Here is a 20357-nt window from a genome sequence, read left to right on the forward strand (position 1 = left end):
AGAGACTGAAACTGTATGTGGCATTGACTGTGGAAATGTATCGGTCGCGGAGTGTTCTGCCTCCATATAGGGTGGCAAAGACAGAGGACGAGAGGAATGATTTAATTTAGAAAATGTTGGGAGAACATGTGAGATGTTGTTTAGTGTAATGGAGAAATGTGTCTGATTGCGATGATTTGAAATTGGCTTGATTCTAGCCTGTCAGTTGACATGTTAGCTGTGTCTTCTTCCAATGTCTGGCAGTGACACTGTAACTTGTGTTCTGGTATCATCTGTGTGACGGATTTGATGGATCCATGGGGATTCAGGGATAGAAGGTGTACCCAGTATCCATGCTTGACCTGACAGTCAGCTGTCTCATGGGGATTCAGGGATAGAAGGTGTACCCAGTATCCATGCTTGACCTGACAGTCAGCTGTCTCATGGAGATTCAGGGATAGGAGAGGTCCCCAGTATCCATGCTTGACCTGACAGTCAGCTGTCTCATGGAGATTCAGGGATAGGAGAGGCCCCCAGTATCACTGCTTGACCTGACAGTCAGCTGTCTCATGGAGATTCAGGGATAGGAGAGGTCCCCAGTATCCATGCTTGACCTGACAGTCAGCTGTCTCATGGAGATTCAGGGATAGGAGAGGTCCCTAGTATCCATGCTTGACCTGACAGTCAGCTGTCTCATGGGGATTCAGGGATAGAAGGTGTACCCAGTATCACTGCTTGACCTGACAGTCAGCTGTCTCATGGAGATTCAGGGATAGGAGAGGTCCCCAGTATCCATGCTTGACCTGACAGTCAGCTGTCTCATGGGGATTCAGGGATAGGAGAGGTCCCCAGTATCCATGCTTGACCTGACAGTCAGCTGTCTCATGGGGATTCAGGGATAGGAGAGGCCCCCAGTATTCATGCTCGACCTGACAGTCAGCTGTCTCATGGAGATTCAGGGATAGGAGAGATCCCCAGTATCCATGCTTGACCTGACAGTCAGCTGTCTCATGGAGATTCAGGGATAGGAGAGATCCCCAGTATTCATGCTTGACCTGACAGTCAGCTGTCTCATGGAGATTCAGGGATAGGAGAGGTCCCCAGTATCCATGCTTGACCTGACAGTCAGCTGTCTCATGGGGATTCAGGGATAGGAGAGGCCCCCAGTATCACTGCTTGACCTGACAGTCAGCTGGCTCATGGGGATTCAGGGATAGGAGAGGTCCCCAGTATCCATGCTTGACCTGACAGTCAGCTGTCTCATGGGGATTCAGGGATAGGAGAGGCCCCCAGTATCCATGCTTGACCTGACAGTCAGCTGTCTCATGGGGATTCAGGGATAGGAGAGGCCCCCAGTATCCATGCTTGACCTGACAGTCAGCTGTCTCATGGGGATTCAGGGATAGGAGAGGCCCCCAGTATCCATGCTTGACCTGACAGTCAGCTGTCTCATGGGGATTCAGGGATAGGAGAGGCCCCCAGTATCACTGCTTGACCTGACAGTCAGCTGGCTCATGGGGATTCAGGGATAGGAGAGGTCCCCAGTATCCATGCTTGACCTGACAGTCAGCTGTCTCATGGGGATTCAGGGATAGGAGAGGCCCCCAGTATCCATGCTTGACCTGACAGTTTGACGCATCATATTGAGTCGACAACATCGTCAACGACGACTGCATTGCTGTCGTCAACACAGGGTATGGCCTCAAGTGCGATGGAGAGATGTCTGGTTCAGCGATGAATCAAGATATCTCTTCCTTCGGGGGGATGGAAGAGCACGAGTCTACAGACGTCAGGGAGAACGTTATGCCAGAAACTGTGTAAGGAAGTGGACAGGTTTGGTGGGGGTAGCGTTATGATGTGGGCGGCTATCTCTCATCATGGCCTGACAGGTTTGGTCCATATCCAGGGCAATCATACGGCTCAATGATACATCAACGAAATTCTACCACACGTCCTCCCAATTGCAGCCAATGGCAACGGTGTATTCCAGCAGGACAATGCTCGGCCACATACAGCACAGATCACAAGAGCCTTTCTACACAACAACAACAATGGTGTTCTCCCCTGGCCCTCCAGATCCCCGGATTTGAACTCGATAGAGCACCTATGGGTTGAATTGGATAGACGTCTACGCCAACGTCAACCACAACTCCAGATGTTGCAGCAGTTGGCTTTTGCGTTGCAGGTCGAGTGGAATACCCTTCCCCAGGATGTGATTCACATACTCGTCTCTTCCATGGGCAGGAGATGTCAGGCTGCTATCGATTCCAACGGGGGACATATGCATTATTGATGGTAGCTGACCTTCACCTTGGACTTTTCCTATGTACTGATAACTGAGATAACTACAATCACTAAGTGTTCTCTTCAATCACCAAGTGTATTTTGGCTCAATACCTTGTACGGTTCCTCGTATAAATGTATTTTCCTACCTCACACAAATCTGGCTTTGGGTTTCTTTTCTTTTTTAGAGCATATATTACTCCGTCTCTCTAGGGAAATACAAGATTTCTGACACTCATTTCGTAAAACCAGTATGACACACGTGCTCGTATAATAATCTCACCTATGAAGATCCTGGGTAAAATGGGTCTTAAGCTTGCTGTAAAAGGCGACTATGCTTGTCTTGAGAGGCGACTAATGGGGTCGGGTGGTCAGGCTCGCTGACTTAGTTGATGCATGTCATCATATCTCAATTGCATGGATCGATGCTCATGATGTCAATCACTGGATTGTCTGGTCGTCTAGTATCGATTATTTGCAGACGGCCGTCATAAAGCTGGAATATTGCTGAGTGCAGTGTTAACACACTAACAAACAAAACTGTATCTACACGTTGGTCTTTACATGCAGTTGGATGTTCAGAATGGAAATGCATGGAGACAAATGTCCACTGAGAGTGTTTGTATTGTTTCAGGAAGTGCAACATCCCGGGGCAGTACCAGGTCCAACACTCTCAGCCCTAATGGTGAGTTTGCTCTTCACAAGCCCATCTTTGTATCAGCTGTTGGATGGATTTATGTCTGGAGGGAAGACTCAGATGGAATATTAAGCTTAACATGCTTTTAGAAAAACTATTACTGTAGCTACATGACAGCTTAGCTGTTTTAGATTTATCTTCATTCTGAAGATGACTCAATCTTCGGCAGGGCTTTTACGCATTCCCAGTTGTCTAAGGCACACCTTGAGCAGGCATACTGTGATATAACTGAAATACTGTTCAAATCATACTCACTCACTTTTTCGAATTTAGTTTTTGTACCCTGTGAAACAAGTTGGCATATTTCAGGAGAATGTGAGTATATTTACAGTTCATCCACAGTAGTCTGCTCCATGTTCCTTGAGGCAACTGGACGACTCTGAGATTTGATCGCCTGAGTCTAGGTTACCTGGTCATTATTTGGGTGAATAGGGAAGAACTTTGGCTGTATTGGCTGTATTAGCGAGTGAGTGAGTCGGGATTGTATGCCACTTTCAACAGTATTCCAGTTATATTGTGGTATGTCAGCTTGATGTGGGAGGAAAGCCCGAAATGATACAGGTCTCAGGTGTTTATCTCCTAGGTGGAAATCACGGGTTGACAAACCTAGAAACAATTGGGGTGAACCAGGATTTAATCCCAAGTTCATTGGTTTCTAGTGTGCCCAAGGGACACAACTCTGCATGCGAATTGTGGCACCTGAGATGACTGGGCCACCTGTGTCCCTCATCATTGTTCATTCTCACCGGGTTGGAAAATGGTGAAGACGGTGGATGATATGCGGTACTATTAGGACAACTTTCTATGTTGATGAAGCGTAATGTGTTTAAAGTAACTGGCATATTGTCGGCACTTAAAATTGCCAGAAAGCATGAGGTCATTGACCTCGAAAAAAATGGCCCTCTGTTTCGATTATATTTCTGAAACCTTGCCATTAACAAACCTTTCACCGTTAGTGGGGCACTTATCCAAAAGTAGTCATGACAGACTGCAGCTCTAGGCGTGAATGGCTGGAAAGTTGTGGCTCCTGCTACATATGGCTTCCATGTGTATTGAGTGATGTGAAAAATCAGTATTTTTTCAGTATGGAATACTAGATTTAATGAAAATTTGGATGACTCTTTTCCTCCTGGCATATTTACCACGGTGATTGTGTAATACAACGTTAATGCTTATGTCACATGTCCTTGTTGGTGCGGTACAAGTTGGATGTTTTTAACGGTTCCGAACAGTATGTTCTCCTAACACATGAATCATCTGTAAACGAGGTGGGCCTCTGTCCATACATGGATGTTATTGTACTGTACTAGCACCGTGGCCATACGTCTTCTATGTGCAACAGGCCCTGACCTAGGCGGTGGGCCTCTGTCCATACATGGATCTTATTGTACTGTACTAGCACCATGGCCATACGTCTTCTATGTGCAACAGGCCCTGGCCTAGGCAGTGGGCCTCTGTCCATACATGGATGTTATTGTACTGTACTAGCACCATGGCCATACGTCTTCTATGTGCAACAGGCCCTGGCCTAGGCCCCCGTGAAACATGCGATCATTGGACAGCGTCTATAGTAACTCTTGTACTAAAGCATAGACCTACGATAGTCACGGCACCAAGAGCCAATGGCCCCCCATGAACAAGGAAACCATAACTTCAATGCTTTGAAACAGATTTAGAACAATCGTAGCTCTAATATTGCTTAATGCAGGACCTTCAACCAATGCTCAAAGAAATTGTAACTTCAATACATTGATACAGATTTAGAACAATTGTAGCTCTAATATTGCTTAATGCAGGACCTTCAACCAATGCTCAAAGAAATTGTAACTTCAATACATTGATACAGATTTACAGCAGTCTTAGCTCTAACATTACTCTATGCTGGGCCTTCAACCAAGAGTGATCTTATTTAAAAATCCAACCATATTCATCTCCAGTAATTGCCTCATCTAATGACCTAACTAGTCATCAGCCTTTGATGCTGGGTAATTTGAGTTACCAGACAAAAACTAAATTGTAATCATTATATAGAGAGCTGAGTATCCAACCAATTTGACTTCATCACCCAGGGATGCCTGCAGCAGTACAGATGTGCCAGATTACAAATGTAGCAAGTTGTCCTTCCATCCATTGTAAGACAATAACTGTCTCTGATCATCTCTGCCAGCTAGCATTTGGTCAGTCATTCGTGCTCACTGACGCATGTGACAATACAATGACTGGCCATCTTGATGGAGGAGGTCCACTGTCAGTGTTATTTTTGGTATTGAGCTGTCCTTGCATAAATTGTAAAACTTAACTGTGTGAGGTCTATGCTGTGGCTGGTGTAGTGCCTGTGTTGCTATGCTGTGGTTGGTGTAGTGCCTGTGTTGCTATGCTGTGGCTGGTGTAGTGCCTGTGTTGCTATGCTGTGGCTGGTGTAGTGCCTGTGTTGCTATGCTGTGGTTGGTGTAGTGCCTGTGTTGCTATGCTGTGGTTGGTGTAGTGCCTGTGTTGCTATGCTGTGGCTGGTGTAGTGCCTGTGTTGCTATGCTGTGGCTGGTGTAGTGCCTGTGTTGCTATGCTGTGGCTGGTGTAGAGCCTGTGTTGCTATGCTGTGGTTGGTGTAGTGCCTGTGTTGCTATGCTATGGCTGGTGTAGTGCCTGTGTTGCTATGCTGTGGTTGGTGTAGTGCCTGTGTTGCTATACTGTGGCTGGTGTAGTGCCTGTGTTGCTATGCTGTGGCTGGTGTAGTGCCTGTGTTGCTATGCTGTGGCTGGTGTAGTGCCTGTATTGCTATGCTGTGGCTGTTGTAGAGCCTGTGTTGCTATGCTGTGGCTGGTGTAGTGCCCGTGTTGCTATGCTATGGCTGGTGTAGTGCCTGTGTTGCTATGCTGTGGCTGGTGCAGTGCCTGTGTTGCTATGCTGTGGTTGGTGTAGTGCCTGTGTTGCTATGCTGTTGATGGTGTAGTGCCCGTGTTGCTATGCTGTGGCTGGGGTAGTGCCCATGTTCATATGCTGTGGATGGTGTACTGCCTGTGTTGCTATGCTGTGGCTGGTGTAGTGCCTGTGTTGCTATGCTATGGCTGGTGTAGTGCCTGTGTTGCTATGCTGTGGTTGGTGTAGTGCCTGTGTTGCTATACTGTGGCTGGTGTAGTGCCTGTGTTGCTATGCTGTTGATGGTGTAGTGCCTGTGTTGCTATGCTGTGGCTGGGGTAGTGCCCATGTTCATATGCTGTGGATGGTGTACTGCCTGTGTTGCTATGCTGTGGCTGGTGTAGTGCCTGTGTTGCTATGCTGTGGCTGGTGTAGAGCCTGTGTTGCTATGCTGTGGCTGGTGTAGTGCCTGTGTTGCTATGCTGTGGTTGGTGTAGTGCCTGTGTTGCTATGCTGTTGATGGTGTAGTGCCTGTGTTGCTATGCTGTGGCTGGGGTAGTGCCCATGTTCATATGCTGTGGATGGTGTACTGCCTGTGTTGCTATGCTGTGGCTGGTGTAGTGCCTGTGTTGCTATGCTGTGGCTGGTGTAGAGCCTGTGTTGCTATGCTGTGGCTGGTGTAGTGCCTGTGTTGCTATGCTGTGGTTGGTGTAGAGCCTGTGTTGCTATGCTGTGGATGGTGTAGTGCCTGTGTTGCTATGCTGTGGCTGGGGTAGTGCCCATGTTGCTATGCTATGCTGTGTAGTGAATGTGTCTCGGCAGATGCCTGCTATGCTGTGGCTTGTGTTGTGCCTATGTGGATCAATCAATGGAGGGTGTGTGCTGGTGATAAGTCTCTCTCACAGCCTTCGCTAATTAAATCTACTTGCCGAGTTGAGTTGGTTGCTAGATGAAAGAAAACTGCATGTACACCCATTTCTAAGTTTTTGATTTGAGCTTGAATATTGATGAGAGCTCCCCATGGGATTTGATGCCATATTTAATCTGCTTTCTTTACCAGTACAATCAAGGTAGGCAGTCAGTCCACTACCTGCACTTTGGCATTAGGCACATAATAAAAAGTCAGTCTGGTGCTTTGATCTCACAGGCAGCATGATAAAAACTTTGATCTTATCGAAATTGTAAGCAAATGAGAAGACTTGTTTGCAGATGAAATACTTTTTTTCACCTGATCTTCTGGTTTCATCAGAATATTCCATTTGTACTGTATCCTGATGGATCGGCATCAGTTGAAGCTTAACTTGTGTTTTGCCTTTTAAGATCACAAGATAAGGGGCATCTGAGCAATATTTGAAAAGTACATCAAGGAGAAAGGCATAATTCCAGATGTATATGTTATTATGATTGTGTTCTGTTTCAGGATCCATTAACCCATTAAACCTCAAGCCACCATCAGGACCTCAGCCCCCAAGGTGAGTCAAGCCATGCAGGACACGACACCATGGTGACCGCAGTTAGAATAGTACTCCCTGGGTTAGAATAGGTCCTGGGGTTAGAATAGTACTCCCTGGGTTAGAATAGTACTCCCTGGGTTAGAATAGGTCCTGGGGTTAGAATAGTACTCCCTGGGTTAGACTAGTACTCCCTGGGTTAGAATAGTACTCCCTGGGTTAGAATAGGTCCTGGGGTTAGAATAGTACTCCCTGGGTTAGAATAGTACTCCCTGGGTTAGAATAGGTCCTGGGGTTAGAATAGTACTCCCTGGGTTAGAATAGTACTCCCCGGGTTAGAAAAGTACTCCCTGGGTTAGAATAGGTCAAGGGTTAGAATAGGTCCCTGAGTTAAAATAGGTCCCTGGGTTAGAATAGTACTCCCTGGGTTAGAATAGGTCCTGGGGTTAGAATAGTACTCCCTGGGTTAGAATAGGTCCTGGGGTTAGAATAGTATTCCCTGGGTTAGAATAGGTCCTGGGGTTAGAATAGTACTCCCCGGGTTAGAATAGGTCCTGTGGTTAGAATAGTACTCCCTGGGTTAGAATAGTACTCCCCGGGTTAGAATAGGTCCCCGGTTTAGAATAGTACTCCCTGGGTTAGAATAGGTCCCCAGTTTAGAATAGTACTCCCCGGGTTAGAATAGTACTCCCCGGGTTAGAATAGGTCCCTGGTTTGGAATGGTACTCCCCGGGTTAGAATAGGTTCCCGGTTTAGAATAGTACTCGCCGGGTTAGAATAGGTCCCCGGGTTAGAATAATACTCCCTGGGTTAGAATAGGTCCCCGGTTTAGAATAGTACTCCCTGGGTTAGAATAGGTCCCCGGGTTAGAATAGTACTCCCCGGGTTAGAATAGGTCCTCGGTTTAGAATAGTACTCCCTTGGTTAGAATAGTACTCCCCGGGTTAGAATAGGTCCCCGGTTTAGAATAGTAGCCTGCAACCTCGGGGTATCGCGGTACTTGTCATGTACGCTAAACGGAACAAAATGCACTCACTAACCTTTATGATTTTTCGTGTTCTCTGTATCAGATATCATTCATGTTATCAAACAATGCATATTTTACTGATAAAAGTTCATTATTTACATCAGTAGCTCCGAGTAAAAGCCGGGCCTCGCGCTCTGTTTGACAAGGGAGAGAACTCCATCGTATCGCGGTACAGAGAAAAGTTGTGTATGGAGGTCCAAATTGGGCAAAAACAGGACATAATCCTACCAACCACTTGGTATGATCATGCCAGACATCAGTGATTTGTCCATACAAGTGCAAAGACAGCACAAGTAAAATATTTTTATAAGTCAACTTCAAAATATCAGAAATGATATTTTAAGATTGTTTAAAAAAAATTGGATGACAACAATTTGTCACAAAATGGAAAAATGTTTAAAGTCAACAATAATTATATAAAAAGCACTCCTAGTATGCCCAAAGTATGTATTTATCTTTTGGTTACTAGTGAAGAACGTATTTCTAAGTTTGGCATTATGGCCGTTATGATCTCCCAATAGATTCTGGGCACAGAGCGGGGAAAAAATGTGCGAACTACGTAACTTCCGTTACCTCATTAGTCGCCATGAATATGCAGATGAACTAGTTCAGGTCGATAGAGAAAGTTTACTTGGGGAACTGCGGGTTATATCGTTGGCCATTGATGGATGGGGGTAAGGCAATATTACAACAGATGCCAGAAATATGTATCAACGGATTAATAACTCCTTACTTAAAGCAGACGGAACATTCCGAGGAAATTGAAATTGTTTACGAAGTGAGCACTTCCTGGTTACTGATTTGCATTAATAGACAGTCGCTAAGAGACGTGTCCCACGTGAACTATCGGAAATCACAAATGCTGCGATACGATGAATGCCGCGGTACCATGGGGTCCGAGTATTCTCCCTGGGTTAGAATAGGTCCCCGGTTTAGAATAGTACTCCCTGGGTTAGAATAGTACTCTCCGGGTTAGAATAGGTCCCCGGGTTAGAATAGTACTTCCCGGGTTAGAATAGGTCCCCGGTTTAGAATAGTACTCCCTGGGTTAGAATAGGTCCCCGGTTTAGAATAGTACTCCCTGGGTTAGAATAGGTCCTTGGGTTAGAATAGTACTTCCTGGTTTAAAATAGTACTCCCCGGGTTAGATAAAATAGTACTCCCCGGGTTAGAATAGGGCCCCGGTTTAGAATAGTACTCCCCGGGTTAGAATGGTACTCCTTGGGTTAGAATAGGTCCCCTGTTTAGAATAGTACTCCCTGGGTTAGAATAGGTCCCCAGGTTAGAATAGTACTCCCCGGGTTAGAATAGATCCCCGGTTTAGAATAGTACTCCCTTGGTTAGAATAGTACTCCCTGGGTTAGAATAGGTCCCCGGTTTAGAATAGTACTCCCTGGTTTGGAATGGTACTCCCCGGGTTAGAATAGGTCCCCGGTTTAGAATAGTACTCCTCGGGTTAGAATAGGTCCCCGGGTTAGAATAGTACTCCCCGGGTTAGAATAGGTCCCCGGTTTAGAATAGTACTCCCCGGTTTATAATAGTACTCCCCGGGTTAGAATAGGTCCCCTGTTTAGAATGGTACTCCCCGGGTTAGAATAGGTCCCCGGTTTAGAATAGTACTCCCTGGGTTAGAATAGTACTCCCTGGGTTAGAATAGGTCCCCAGTTTAGAATAGTACTCCCTCGGTTAGAATAGGCCCCAAGTTTAGAATAGTACTCCCTGGGTTAGAATATTCAATTCTTTCAGTAATATTTAACAAATTGGCATCAAAAATTAAATAAAGTTCAGGCTTTTTAGCATGAGATAATAGAACATGACATTGTCGTGTCATTGCATGGGTTTGAATCTCATTCAATGTGTTTGGAGATGGACTTGAGCACAAAGACACATCTTTTATGATTTCGAGTTAAAGTTGATGAAGCATTTTCAAAGTGTTTCAGTCTATTTTGCATTAACCATGGCAATAGCAGCATGCCTTGGAACCTTGGTATCAATCTTTTGCACCTTTGGTTGCACTGAATCTGGTGATTAATTGGAATGAACAAGTGGTGAAAAATCAATGCCAGATCTTATGACTGTTTCTTTGGCTGGAAACTGAAACCAGCGTTGATGGAATCAATGAAAAGGAACACTACTAATTGATTGCATATGTGGATTTAGAGTGTGTGCATGCAAATACATTCTTTTTAGAGTTTTGATAACATGTTTGATGTTCTGTTTATTAATGGAGACCGCCTCCTTGGTTTAGTGGATAGAGTGTCTGCCTAGAAAGCATAAGTTCGTGGGTTCGATCCCTGGCCACGTCATACCAAAAGATGGTACTTGTTGTTACCCTGCCTGGTGCTCAGCACTAAGGGGACAAGACAAGGACTGTTGGCTTGGAGTTGGGTATCCATGTTAGAACTGCGGTATGGCGTCCCACTGGGCTAGCACTACAAAATCGACAGTAGTCCAGACACAGACAGACAGACAGTTACACTCGCACGCACGCACACACACATGCATGCACGTTGCGATATAAGTGCAGTAATCTTTAACGCGACGATGAACGCCATTTCACCTCACCACAGCAATTAATTAATGGCCAAGTAATTGGTGTACATCCTTCGACCACCACACTCTTTAGGAACAAATAGATGTACCTTCCCCCTTCAGCAAGAGGTGCTGTCTTTACTTGGTTATCCGATTATCCAATGCAGCTAGCATCTCAGTACTACGACTGTTGTAAGTCTGTGGAGAACTAGGGGAGGTGGGACTGTCACAAACATTTTCGTTGAGCCCAAGGTCACACCCAGGTCTTAGTTCCATCATGCAGATTTAGTGCTATGGTTGTCACAAGCAGTTCACTTCAGGAGACTGTTGGACACCTTTACCTAAGAAGGCCTGCTTTGTAGAGTTAGGTCCACAACATGCCATTTGACAGAATACAGAAGGCCCTAATGCTTGGTCCTACTTCTGTGAGGTGAAATTGGGTTTAATGTCGCGTCCAAGATTATTGCACTTATATAGCGACGTGCATGTACGTGTATGTGTTTGTGTGGATGCTTGTACTAGTCTGGACTGATGCCGATTTATAGTGCTAGCTCACTGAGATACCATGCCGCAGTTTAACATGAATACCCCACTCTAACACAGTATACTGACTCCGAGCCGACCAGTCCTTGTTTTAGCCCCTTAATGCCGAGCGCCAGACAGGGTAACAACAAGTACCATCTTTTAACGTCTGTTGGTATGACTTTCCATCAGTTCTAGTGAAGACTGAATCATTCTTGAATTGTAGCATGAAGCCATTCTGTCTGTAGAATGAAGCACATTCAATTAGCTCTTAGGGTGCCTAGTGGCCCAAGATACCTGCAAGGCCCACAAAGTGATATTTATTGGAAAACCCAATTTCTCTAAGGCCTACATTACAACATCTGCAAAACATGATGTATAAATGAGTTAGAATAATTCTATAAAAATAAAAAAAATATATAAAAATAAAATGCTGTTAAAAGTGGAATTATGAATCACAATTCACAATCTCTCTCAGAACCTTATCAAGGCGGTGATGTTGAAAACTTTGAATGAAAAAATAACTGCAGATGCAGTTCTCTGGAAAAGCCAATCTTAGAAAGCCACTGATACTTCTGAAGCCATAACCAACACTTGCTATTGCAAGCGAAATGGTCACTTTGATTAGAAATATCATCATTTTCCCATAAACTCCCAATATTTACATTTTCAATGAATGTGTTAACCTTCTATGTGAGGTGATGTTGCCATGGGCGAACAAGCTGGCGCGAGACTGACCTCCACATGTTGTACCAATGACTTGCAATCAGGGTAATTCTTCCGCTTGTATGCAGATGGCTTATTAGGAGACTCTTCATTTAACAGAAAAGACACAGAACATTCTGAAGCGTAAATAGCATGCCATCGCCATCTGTGTTTTAGGATGGAGTAGAACTCGACATCTGTGACGTTCAGTTTGAATCAAAATCTGCTTTTTCTTAATCACCATGGCAAAAATTGTTTTTTCGTAGTCTTGGGATTGTATTGATCTTTGTCTAAAACTATTGGACGATGTATTGAGTGGCTGTTTGATATTTGTAGAAGCATGACATGGATAGTGTAGATACGTGATCTGGTCAAGCTGGGTTTCCTGTTCTATTGGGGGGATTGTTTGGGTGGAGAGCAGCATCCAATCAATGCTAATAGGACCGTATGGCTTTGTTTGTCACAAGTACACACCGCTCGTGTAGGATTTCGATTCTTCTTGGGGTAATTCAGGATTTGGGATTTAAGACGATTATTGTTGTTTGAGTTAGTTGATCAGAGGATGGTTTGGAAGAGATGGATGCGATATATTGTTAATGCAGTATCTTGCCTACAGACTGCCTCCTAGGATTACTGAAAACATCGTTTACAAGCGCTTCTGATTGGTATTTCATCATTTGGTAAAATACCAAGCAGCCCACGCCTAATTCCCCATACTCTTTTTTACCTTGTGTAAATGTACATCCCCATCTTTGGAGTTTTTGGGGGAAAATAGCTTCTACGTTAAATGCCGTTATGGGGGGTTGTTGAATATTGATTTTAAAACCTCTGTCAGGGAATTATCAGGACCTGCCCAAAGGCCGATGTCTCAGGAATTTTCAGAAAACAATCCCAGATGGGAATTAAAACTTTCCCAATTCATGTTGTAAATAGTAATGTGATGGCTTAGTTGAGGTATTTTACTGATAAAGGACCATCAACGAGGAAAAGCTTTGAGCGTCTATTTTTACATTAATGCATTGAATTCAAGGTTATAATGCAATATTCATATGCCCTTTAATACAAACTTCAAAAAATCCCATTTCTAAACAAGATTTTCCCAATTTGCATGCTAAGGGCAGTTAGTTTAGATTCCTAGATACATCCCTACCTGATTAACAATTCACAATCAATATTGTTTTCCAAAGCCAATGGGGGCGGTCGGTTAGCCTAGTAGTTAAAGCGTTCGCTCATCACACCAAAGACCTTGGTTCGATTCCCAACATGTGTACATTGTGTGAAGCCTATTTCTTGTGTCCCCCGGCCATGATATTGCTGGAATATTGCTTAAAACCATACTCACTCACTCACACAGTCCAAAGCCAATGTGTATAAAATTGCTTAATGCTGTATTATTAATGTGTGCAGCAAAGCAGCTATTTGAATAAGGGGAATGTTACTGTGATTTATAACCTCTGATTGACCAATCACAATCAAGACTTAGTCATTTACAAAGTCATGATACAATCATGCTTAATGCTTCATCAGCAGTTTGAGCAGGTGTTTCTGGCTGTCGAGACTGAACGTTATTGTGCGTGGTGTTTTAGGAAGGAAGCTTCAAGTTGTGTGATGTAGATGATGCTGGCAGCTCCCCCTGAAAACCATCAATTCCCTATGTCCCCTGGTTAGAGCCAGTATTGATTTTTGAGGTAACAATGAAGTGGTTATCCTGTCACTGATGGGACATTTCGTCTCACATTTTCCCTAAGACAAAAAAAAAAAAAGATTTTTCTTTTGTCAGACTTGAATCTCTTTCTAGTCCAAATTGTCCATTCTCTTCATGAACCATAGATTCGTTTTAGGGAAAAAAGTTTGATATTTCTTGTCAAGTGACATGTTGAAATAGCACTTCCTCCTGTGCAGAAAGTCCATTTATAGATAAATTGCGATAGAAACTCTGTGACAGATGATGTGCCAGCGCCATCGCTTATTTTGGTAAATATGTATTTTTATAACTGGTGCTGTAAGGCTCTGTGAATATGAGGCATTGATGTAATGGAGTAAAAGGGACGGTGATAGGGAGGGGATGCATGCGGTGTTGACACAGTCCATGCCAAAATCTTTAGAGTCTATGAGCCCAAACAAGGCTCTTACCATCATTTTCATTAGATTTTAGTGTTTGAAGATTAGCTATTAGCTGAGCTTACTAGACCAAACCGAATTGTACTAGTCTCAGGCTTTGGACCAGTGGCACACTGGTTTAACAGTAGGAATTGAAGCAATGTACAGATGGCCTTTGGCAAGATTTATTTGAAAATCTAATTCTAAGTTGATGGCTTCTTGTGCAGGTTTATTGGCAAAATATATTTCCATCTCTGGCATTTGCCTGCTACAAATATAAAGCCATTTATTGTATTGAGTATACAGCTGAGTTTGTTATTTGCAGACATGACTGGTTCCAGAATGCCAAGTCTGTAACCATTGTTGTCTACACAAAATGGCTGGCCATGAAAGATGAATTTGTCACCATCGACTTAAATGACAGGAAGCTTAAAATCAACATATTCCTTGAAACTCACACCTATCAGATGCATATAGGTAAGTCGGAGCACTCATTTATATTTGTGGGTAGCCCAGAAACATAATCTATGGTGCTAAGTGTCACAGTGCAGAGCTTCACCTTAGTTATATGCTAGTCCCTGTGGGGATTCCAGGTTAGAAATGGCTAGCAACATTTAAGCCAGTCTTACAAGGTAACTAAGAGGATCGGGTGTCTAGACTCAGTGACTGAGGGGATTGGGTGTCTTGACTCAGTGACTGAGGGGATCGGGGTGTCTAGACTCAGTGACTTTTGGGATCGGGTGTCTGGACTCAGTGACTGAGGGGATTGGGTGTCTAGACTCAGTGACTGTGGGGATCAGGTGTCTAGCACAGTGACTGAGTGGATCGGGTGTCTAGACTCAGTGACTGAGGGAATCGGGTGTCTAAACTCAGTGACTAACAGGATCAGGTGTCTAGACTCAGTGACTGAGGGAATCGGGTGTCTAGACTCAGTGACTGAGGGGATCGGGTGTCTAGACTCAGTGACTGAGGGGATCAGGTGTCTAGACTCAGTGACTGAAGGGAATCGGGTGTCTAGACTCAGTGACTGAGGGGATCGGGTGTCTTGACTCATTAAATGAGGGGATCGGGTGTCTAGACTCAGTGACAGAGAGGATCAGGTGTCTAGACTCAGTGACTGAGGGGATCGGGTGTCTAGACTCAGTGACTGAGGGGATCGGGTGTCTAGACTCAGTGACTGTGGGGATCGGGTGTCTAGACTCAGTGACTGTGGGTATCGGGTGTCTAGACTCAGTGACTGAGGGAATAGGGTGTCTAGACTCAGTGACTGAGTGGATCGGGTGTCTAGACTCAGTGACTGAGTTGATCGGGTGTCTAGACTCAGTGACTGAGGGGATCGGGTGTCTAGACTCAGTGACTAAGGGCATCGGGTGTCTAGACTCAGTGACTAAGGGGATCGGGTGTCTAGACTCAGTGACTAAGAGGATCGGGTGTCTAGACTCAGTGACTGAGGGGATCGGGTGTCTTGACTCAGTGACTGAAGGGATCGGGTCTCTTGACTCAGTGACTGAGGGGATCGGGTCTCTTGACTCATTGACTGAGGGGATCGGGTGTCTAGACTCAGTGACTGTGGGGATCGGGTGTCTTGACTCATTAAATGAGGGGATCGGGTGTCTAGACTCAGTGACAGAGAGGATCGGGTGTCTTGACTCATTGACTGAGGGGATCGGGTGTCTAGACTCAGTGACAGAGAGGATCGGGTGTCTAGACTCATTGACTGAGGGGATCGGGTGTCTAGACTCAGTGACTGAAGGGATCAGGTGTCTAGACTCAGTGACTGAGGGGATCGGGTGTCTAGACTCAGTGACTAAGAGGATCGGGTGTCTTGACTCATTAAATGAGGGGATCGGGTGTCTAGACTCAGTGACTGAAGGGATCAGGTGTCTAGACTCAGTGACTGAGGGGATCGGGTGTCTAGACTCAGTGACTAAGAGGATCGGGTGTCTAGACTCAGTGACTAAGAGGATCGGGTGTCTTGACTCATTAAATGAGGGGATCGGGTGTCTAGACTCAGTGACTGAAGGGATCAGGTGTCTAGACTCAGTGACTGAGGGGATCGGGTGTCTAGACTCAGTGACTTAGGGGATCGGGTGTCTAGACTCAGTGACTTAGGGGATCGGGTGTCTAGACTCAGTGACTGTGGGGATCGGGTGTCTAGACTCAGTGACTGTGGGGATCAGGTGTCTAGACTCAGTGACTGAGTGGATCGGGTGTCTAGACTCAGTGACTGAGTTGATCGGGTGTCTAGACTCAGTGACTGTGGGGATCGGGTGTCTAGACTCAGTGACTGTGGGGATCGGGTGTCTAGACTCAGTGACTGTGGGGATCAGGTGTCTAGACTCAGTGACTAAGAGGATCAGGTGTCTAGACTCAGTGACTGAGGGGATCGGGTGTCTAGACTCAGTGACAGAGGGGATTGGGTGTCTAGACTCAGTGACTGTGGGGATCGGGTGTCTAGACTCAGTGACTGTGGGGATCGGGTGTCTAGACTCAGTGACTTTTGGGATCGGGTGTCCCGACTCAGTGGCTGTGGGGATCGGGTGTCTAGACTCAGTGACTGTGGGGATCGGGTGTCTAGACTCAGTGACTTTTGGGATCGGGTGTCTAGACTCAGTGACTGAGGGGATCGGGTGTCTTGACTCAGTGACTGAAGGGATCGGGTCTCTTGACTCAGTGACTGAGGGGATCGGGTCTCTTGACTCAGTGACTGAGGGGATCGGGTGTCTTGACTCATTGACTGAGGGGATCGGGTGTCTAGACTCAGTGACTGAGGGGATCGGGTGTCTAGACTCAGTGACTAAGAGGATCAGGTGTCTTGACTCATTGACTGAGGGGATCGGGTGTCTAGACTCAGTGACTGTGGGGATCGGGTGTCTTGACTCATTAAATGAGGGGATCGGGTGTCTAGACTCAGTGACAGAGAGGATCGGGTGTCTTGACTCATTGACTGAGGGGATCGGGTGTCTAGACTCAGTGACAGAGAGGATCGGGTGTCTAGACTCATTGACTGAGGGGATCGGGTGTCTAGACTCAGTGACTGAAGGGATCAGGTGTCTAGACTCAGTGACTGAGGGGATCGGGTGTCTAGACTCAGTGACTAAGAGGATCGGGTGTCTTGACTCATTAAATGAGGGGATCGGGTGTCTAGACTCAGTGACTGAAGGGATCAGGTGTCTAGACTCAGTGACTGAGGGGATCGGGTGTCTAGACTCAGTGACTAAGAGGATCGGGTGTCTAGACTCAGTGACTAAGAGGATCGGGTGTCTTGACTCATTAAATGAGGGGATCGGGTGTCTAGACTCAGTGGCTGAAGGGATCAGGTGTCTAGACTCAGTGACTGAGGGGATCGGGTGTCTAGACTCAGTGACTTAGGGGATCGGGTGTCTAGACTCAGTGACTTAGGGGATCGGGTGTCTAGACTCAGTGACTGTGGGGATCGGGTGTCTAGACTCAGTGACTGTGGGGATCAGGTGTCTAGACTCAGTGACTGAGTGGATCGGGTGTCTAGACTCAGTGACTGAGTTGATCGGGTGTCTAGACTCAGTGACTGTGGGGATCGGGTGTCTAGACTCAGTGACTGTGGGGATCGGGTGTCTAGACTCAGTGACTGTGGGGATCGGGTGTCTAGACTCAGTGACTAAGAGGATCAGGTGTCTAGACTCAGTGACTGAGGGGATCGGGTGTCTAGACTCAGTGACAGAGGGGATTGGGTGTCTAGACTCAGTGACTGTGGGGATCGGGTGTCTAGACTCAGTGACTGTGGGGATCGGGTGTCTAGACTCAGTGACTTTTGGGATCGGGTGTCTCGACTCAGTGGCTGTGGGGATCGGGTGTCTAGACTCAGTGACTGAGGGGATCGGGTGTCTAGACTCAGTGACTTTTGGGATCGGGTGTCTAGACTCAGTGACTGAGGGGATCGGGTGTCTTGACTCAGTGACTGAAGGGATCGGGTCTCTTGACTCAGTGACTGAGGGGATCGGGTCTCTTGACTCAGTGACTGAGGGGATCGGGTGTCTTGACTCATTGACTGAGGGGATCGGGTGTCTAGACTCAGTGACTGAGGGGATCGGGTGTCTAGACTCAGTGACTAAGAGGATCAGGTGTCTTGACTCATTGACTGAGGGGATCGGGTGTCTAGACTCAGTGACTGTGGGGATCGGGTGTCTTGACTCATTAAATGAGGGGATCGGGTGTCTAGACTCAGTGACAGAGAGGATCGGGTGTCTTGACTCATTGACTGAGGGGATCGGGTGTCTAGACTCATTGACTGAGGGGATCGGGTGTCTAGACTCAGTGACTGAAGGGATCAGGTGTCTAGACTCAGTGACTGAGGGGATCGGGTGTCTAGACTCAGTGACTAAGAGGATCGGGTGTCTTGACTCATTAAATGAGGGGATCGGGTGTCTAGACTCAGTGACTGAAGGGATCAGGTGTCTAGACTCAGTGACTGAGGGGATCGGGTGTCTAGACTCAGTGACTAAGAGGATCGGGTGTCTAGACTCAGTGACTAAGAGGATCGGGTGTCTTGACTCATTAAATGAGGGGATCGGGTGTCTAGACTCAGTGACTGAAGGGATCTGGTGTCTAGACTCAGTGACTGAGGGGATCGGGTGTCTAGACTCAGTGACTTAGGGGATCGGGTGTCTAGACTCAGTGACTTAGGGGATCGGGTGTCTAGACTCAGTGACTGTGGGGATCGGGTGTCTAGACTCAGTGACTGTGGGGATCAGGTGTCTAGACTCAATGACTGAGTGGATCGGGTGTCTAGACTCAGTGACTGAGTTGATCGGGTGTCTAGACTCAGTAACTTAGGGGATCGGGTGTTTAGACTCAGTGACTGAGGGGATCGGGTGTCTAGACTCAGTGACTGTGGGGATTGGGTGTCTAGACTCAGTGACTGTGGGGATCGGGTTTCTAGACTCAGTGACTTTTGGGATCGGGTGTCTCGACTCAGTGACTGTGGGGATCGGGTGTCTAGACTCAGTGACTGAGGGGATCGGGTGTCTAGACTCAGTGACTGAGGGGATCGGGTGTCTAGACTCAGTGACTAAGAGGATCGGGTCTCTAGACTCAGTGACTGAGGGGATCGGGTGTCTAGACTCAGTGACTGAGGATATCGGGTGTCTAGACTCAGTGACTGAGGGGATCGGGTCTCTTGACTCAGTGACTGAGGGGATCGGGTCTCTTGACTCAGTGACTGAGGGGATCGGGTGTCTAGACTCAGTGACTGTGGGGATCGGGTGTCTCGACTCAGTGACTGTGGGGATCGGGTGTCTAGACTCAGTGACTGAGGGGATCGGGTGTCTAGACTCAGTGACTTTTGGGATCGGGTGTCTAGACTCAGTGACTAAGAGGATCGGGTGTCTAGACTCAGTGACTGAGGGGATCGGGTGTCTTGACTCAGTGACTGAAGGGATCAGGTGTCTAGACTCAGTGACTGAGTTGATCGGGTGTCTAGACTCAGTGACTGAGGGGATCGGGTGTCTAGACTCAGTGACTGAGGGGATAGGGTCTCTTGACTCAGTGACTAAGGGGATCGGGTCTCTTGACTCAGTGACTGAGGGGATCGGGTCTCTTGACTCAGTGACTGAGGGGATCGGGTGTCTAGACTCAATGACTGAGTTGATCGGGTGTCTAGACTCAGTGACTTTTGGGATCGGGTGTCTAGACTCAGTGACTTTTGGGATCGGGTGTCTTGACTCAGTGACTGAGGGGATCGGGTGTCTAGACTCAGTGACTGTGGGGATCGGGTGTCTAGACTCAGTGACTTTTGGGATCGGGTGTCTAGACTCAGTGACTGAGGGGATCGGGTGTCTAGACTCAGTGACAGAGGGGATCGGGTGTCTAGACTCAATGACTAACAGGATCGGGTGTCTGGACTGTTCAAGTGTTATAATCTAAGTTCTTGGCATGTCTGGTTGTTTTAATTTGTTTCAATTGTATTGATTAACAAAATATGTTTGTTTCCAGAACTTGAAAAATCCATCATACCAGACTATAACGGTGAGTATATTTGTGGTTCTTATGTTCATCCCTTTGCTGAGAGACCAATCATTTAACATTCCGGTGTGGGGGCTGTGAGTTTTGTTGAAGAATATTAAATTGTAAGTCCCTCAGTAATCTTCTAAACAATCAAGAATTAATTTGATGTTACTTCATTATCAAGTATGTCTATGTAAATTTTATGTCTGTTGTCAGGTATATG

The 20357-nt window shown here is 46.3% G+C and overlaps 1 protein-coding gene across 4 annotated transcripts in view; it reads left to right on the forward strand.

Moving 5' to 3' along the window:
• Nucleotides 1-20357, forward strand: part of LOC124115239 (cytochrome b5 reductase 4-like) — a 120974-nt gene that overhangs the window by 87383 nt on the left and 13234 nt on the right. For all 4 annotated transcript variants that reach the window (XR_007222869.1, XR_007222870.1, XM_048402452.1 and 1 more), the window contains exons 5-8: nucleotides 2897-2947; nucleotides 7236-7287; nucleotides 14478-14629; nucleotides 20123-20155. Coding sequence is in view for 2 of the 4 variants with exons in the window: in XM_048402452.1 (XP_048258409.1) it covers nucleotides 2897-2947; nucleotides 7236-7287; nucleotides 14478-14629; nucleotides 20123-20155 (288 nt within the window). In the remaining 2 variants the exon portion in view is untranslated. The remainder of the gene's footprint in view (nucleotides 1-2896; nucleotides 2948-7235; nucleotides 7288-14477; nucleotides 14630-20122; nucleotides 20156-20357) is intronic.

The sequence above is a fragment of the Haliotis rufescens genome, unplaced genomic scaffold (genome assembly GCF_023055435.1).
Source record: "Haliotis rufescens isolate VD_foot unplaced genomic scaffold, xgHalRufe1.0.p SCAF_26, whole genome shotgun sequence".
Taxonomy (NCBI): Eukaryota; Metazoa; Mollusca; class Gastropoda; order Lepetellida; family Haliotidae; genus Haliotis; species Haliotis rufescens.